The sequence below is a fragment of the Phaseolus vulgaris genome, chromosome 2 (assembly GCF_000499845.2).
Source record: "Phaseolus vulgaris cultivar G19833 chromosome 2, P. vulgaris v2.0, whole genome shotgun sequence".
Classification (NCBI taxonomy): Eukaryota; Viridiplantae; Streptophyta; class Magnoliopsida; order Fabales; family Fabaceae; genus Phaseolus; species Phaseolus vulgaris.
Genome location: NC_023758.2, coordinates 7,580,824 through 7,585,172, shown reverse-complemented (window position 1 = coordinate 7,585,172; position 4,349 = coordinate 7,580,824). Strand labels below are relative to the sequence as shown.

Below are 4,349 nucleotides of genomic sequence, written 5' to 3'. Positions count from 1 at the left end.
CTATAATAGGTTGGGTTAACACTGGTTTAACCAAGATTGGTGGTTCGGCCACTATAGTTTTGATTTGAGAAAAGGCTTGCTCACATCACTCATTCCACTCAAAGGTTTCAGATTTTTTTAGCAAGTTTACTATTGGTTTGGTTTTTTCGGCCAAAATTGGTAGAAATCTTGATAATGAGTTCAGTTTCCCCACTAGTCTTTGTACCTCCTTCAAATTCTTTGGACTTCCCATCTTCATTATTGCTTCGCATTTATCAGGATTTGCCTCAATACCTCTGTTTGTCAACATGAAGCCCAAAAATTTTCCACCTCTCACACCAAAAACGCATTTTTCTGGATTAAGCCGAATTTTGTATTTTCTTATTTGTGCAAACACCTCCTCAAGGTCTTCCAAGTGTTTCTCTATCTCCCCTGATTTCACAACCATATCATCAACATATACTTCCATGTTCTTTCCGATCTAATATTTGAACACCTTGTCCATCAACCTTTGATATGTTGCTCCAGCATTCTTCAAACCGAAGGGCATGACTTTATAACAATAATTCGCGGTATCTGTGGTGAAAGCTGTTTTCAGAACATCCGGTTCATACATTTGTATTTGATTATACCCCGAATAGGCATCAAGAAAGCTCATCATCTCTTGTCCAGATGCCCCATCCACTAATCGGTCTATGTTGGGTAATGGATATGTATCTTTCGGGCAAGCTTTATTTAACACATTCTCCATTTTCCATTCGGTTTTTTGACAAGTACCACATTGGATAACCATGTTGTGTATTGAGCCTCTTTTATGAAACCAGCTTGCATTAACTTCTCAGTTTCTTCAATTGCTGCTTTTCGTCTTTCTTCTCCCAACTTTCTTCTTTTTTGAGATACCGGTCTTGCTTCTCGACATACAGATAATCTGTGACAGACTACTTTCGGATCAATCCCAGGTATATCGGATGGTTTCCAAGCAAATAAGTCTTTGTTGTTACGTAACACTGTGATGAATTTACTCAACAATTCTTTGGGCAAACTCCCACTTACATAAGTGCATTGCTTCTCGTCTTGACCCAATACCACAGTTGTGGTCTCTTCTTTTGGTTCTATCCTTTCATCATTTAATCTCGGGTCTAAATCGGCCATTGCCACTATTCTTTCAGTATCATGGTTTGCTTTCAAATTCATCTTTAAACCTGCTGCATAACACTCTCGAGCATCTTTCTGATTGACATAGACCGTTGCTATCTCCCCCTTTTCTGTTGGGAACTTCATAGCTAAATGTGGTGTTGAAACTATTGCCCCCAACTTGTTCAAAGAAGATCGTCCTAACAACACATTATATGATGTGGAAGCATCCACCACCAAGTATCTGATTTTGATCTTTTTAGTTTTATTACCTCTTCCAAATGTGGTCATCAAATCAATGTACCCCTTCGTACTAACTCTTTCCCCCGAGAAGCCAATGATCTGTTCTCGGAAAGGTACAATATTTTCTTCTCTTAGATGCAATCTTTTGAAAGTATCCCAAAACAGAATATCAACTGAACTCCCCTGATCAACCAAGGTTTTCATGACGGCATATTCGGCTATTTCTACCGTTATTACCATAGGGTCGTCGTGATCGGGATCTATCTCTTGAAAATCTTCATCTGTAAAAAGCATTGGTGGCAAGGTTCTTCTTTTGAAAATATGATTAATGGTTCTGATACTTCTCCAATGTTGTTTTCTTGCCAATGAGGATTCTTAAACCTCCTGAAATTGTGTTTATAAATCCTCTGACCGGCCTTCCCAGACTTCGTTCCCTACTCCGCCTTACTGATTGGGTGTTTTGATAAACCCTATCACTTCTTCTTTCTAGCCTTCCATCCCTTCTATCATCTCTTTTTTTCAACTCTCTTTTCTTTTCTTCTTTCAAATCTTTCCACTCTTCTCTGTCCTTTCTCAGGACTTAATCTTATTCTTGCATTTCCTCCTCGGACGAAGCGTTTCAACTGCCCTGCTTGAATCAATTCTTCTATTCTATCTTTCAACCCAATGCATTCTTCTGTATGATGACCATGATTTTTATGATACTCGCAATGTTTGGTATGATCTGCTCTTTCTGGTGTTCTTGCTTTTCTTGGTGGTGGTATTATTTCTGCTGCCATAGCTTCTTGTAAAACTCTTGCTCTGTTTGTATTCAAAGGTGTGTATTGTTGGAATTTTCGACTTCTGAATTCTTCTCGGGCTCTTCTGACCATAGGTCCGCTTTCTCTTTCTATCACCTTCTTCTCACTTCCATCAATCCTTACCTGGTTTCGGAACTCTCTTAGTTCTTCCATTTGCATAAATTTTGACGCTCGCTGCCTTAATTCATCCAGATTAGTTGTAGGTTTTTTGCAAAGGCTGTCGGCAAATGGTCCCGGTTTTAAGGCTGTTATCATATGGTGCATGGTAACCTCTGGGCTGAGATTTCGAATACCCAAGGCGACCTTTCCAAAGCGTTCCATGAACATTCTTAATGATTCCCCCTTCTCTTGTCTTATGTTCACTAAAGCAATTGATGTTAAATGATGAGGGCGACTAGTTGCAAATTGAGCACCAAATTTTTCCACCAATGTATCGAAACAATCAACACTCAAAGGTGGTAGGCGCGTGAACCAGCTTAATGTTGCGCCTTTCAGCGTTGTAGGGAACACCCTGCACATAACAGCATCATTCCATGTATACAAGCTGATCTGAGTGGTATATATTGCAATGTGTTCATCAGGGTCTGTACTTCCATCGTATTTGTCAATCGTCAAATTTTTCCAATTGTCGGGTAATGGGGTATTAACTATAACATCATAAAACGGATGCTTTCTGGAGGATGCTCCTGTAAAAACCCCAGAGTTTTCAAGCAATCTCCTCTTGGTTTGGGAACTTTCGTTATGATGAAGTCTTTCATTCATTTGTGCTCTAGGTTGAACGGTTTCAAAAGATGAGTTCAAAACTGTTTCCTCTTGTAATTTCCTTCTCATATGTGCATTTTCAGCTTTCAACATACTTATTTCTTCTTCATTATTCTTTTTTAACATCTCGAATTCTTTTTGCAGTTGGACCAACATTGCCATTGGCATGTTAACATTGTCTTCCCGATCTCCACCTTGTTCTCCTCCTTGACTCATCTTGTCTTTAACCCTTTTCAACTAACTTTCGACCCCACGGTGGGCGCCAAAATGTTCTTACAACAGGGACCAAGAACACTCGAAGCAGGTTGACAAGATTAATTGTAAATCTTTCAATCTTGGGTTGGACTCTTTGTTTCTTTGTGGGCCGGATACTCTGGACCTCTCCTCACGTTAGGTGCTCTCGGCTTCTCATTCTGCTAAGTGCTTCTCGGCTTCTCACTCGGCTGGGTGCTTCTCGGCTTTTCCTTTCCACAGATGGGGGGGTGTACCTGCAAGTCGCTCTGATGCCAAAGTCAGAAACGATATAATGTTCATCAGATAAAATTCACTCTTACCTTTTTCTTACTCTGAACTCTTATTTATAGGGTTTCTCTAATGGGCTTTCTCCTTTACCTTTGGACTTTCTTTCTACATCTTTTTATTATTTGCACACCCCTCATGCAGGTTTTTATCTTAATTGGGTTTCATTTTTATAATAATATTTATATTTTGTTTTATTCTTTTATGTATATCTTTTATGCTCTCGGTCTAAACACCTCTTGGTTACTTAGCATGTTATTCTCGGCCTAAACCTCTCGGTTTTAGCCTTATCACCTCTTGGTTACTTAGCATGTTATTCTCGGCCTAAACCTCTCGGTTTTAGCCTACCAGTACATTTTTCATTATCACTTTATTTTTCACTTTATAAATATCTAATATACTAAGAATTTAAGTTCTCATTTGGTGTTTATAAATCATTGGGTCGTTGTTGGTTGAGACTCAAATTTTCCTATATTTGTTGTGCAAATTTACCAGTATTTATACTAATTCATAAAGCATGAGTAAAAAAAACGAAGATGAATGTGTTGTCTTACCTCACAAAAATGTGAATGGGAATTAAGAGTGAAACAGTCTCACCATCACCATACCAACAATACCTCCTCTGCACCTCAAACGAACATCTAGTTTTTCTGCACCTCGGCTCTGCACCTTTTTTCAAAACAAAGAAGACAAGAGCAGAATGAGGTTTTAAAAGTTTTGTTGCGTGCACAATCAAATTGATATGGTGCAAGGAGAAATTGCCCTTGCATAATTCATAGCCAGTGCGAGTCAACAGCAGGGCGAAGGTTGGCTCGTTTGTCCGCGTAAATAAAAAATATTTTATTTTTTCTGCCAAAAAAAGACAGTTTCTTCCTACAACCCTACATTTTTCTTCTTGCACCCCCATAATTT

At 38.9% G+C, this 4,349-nt stretch overlaps 2 protein-coding genes across 2 annotated transcripts; both read right to left on the bottom strand.

The window, feature by feature from the left end:
• Positions 1-714: 714 nt before the first annotated feature.
• LOC137808988 (uncharacterized) lies at positions 715-1,650 on the bottom strand. Its single transcript, XM_068610133.1, has one exon. It carries the CDS (start codon positions 1,648-1,650, stop codon positions 715-717), a length of 936 nt encoding a protein of 311 aa, XP_068466234.1.
• A 212-nt stretch (positions 1,651-1,862) lies between these two features.
• LOC137808987 (uncharacterized) lies at positions 1,863-3,134 on the bottom strand. The gene has a single exon (XM_068610132.1). It carries the CDS (start codon positions 3,132-3,134, stop codon positions 1,863-1,865), a length of 1,272 nt encoding a protein of 423 aa, XP_068466233.1.
• Positions 3,135-4,349: the final 1,215 nt, after the last annotated feature.

Coding starts and splice junctions, on each gene's coding strand:
- LOC137808988 (XM_068610133.1), bottom strand. CDS start 1,650: ATGCTTTTTACAGATGAAGATTTTCAAGAGATAGATCCCGATCACGAC.
- LOC137808987 (XM_068610132.1), bottom strand. CDS start 3,134: ATGAGTCAAGGAGGAGAACAAGGTGGAGATCGGGAAGACAATGTTAAC.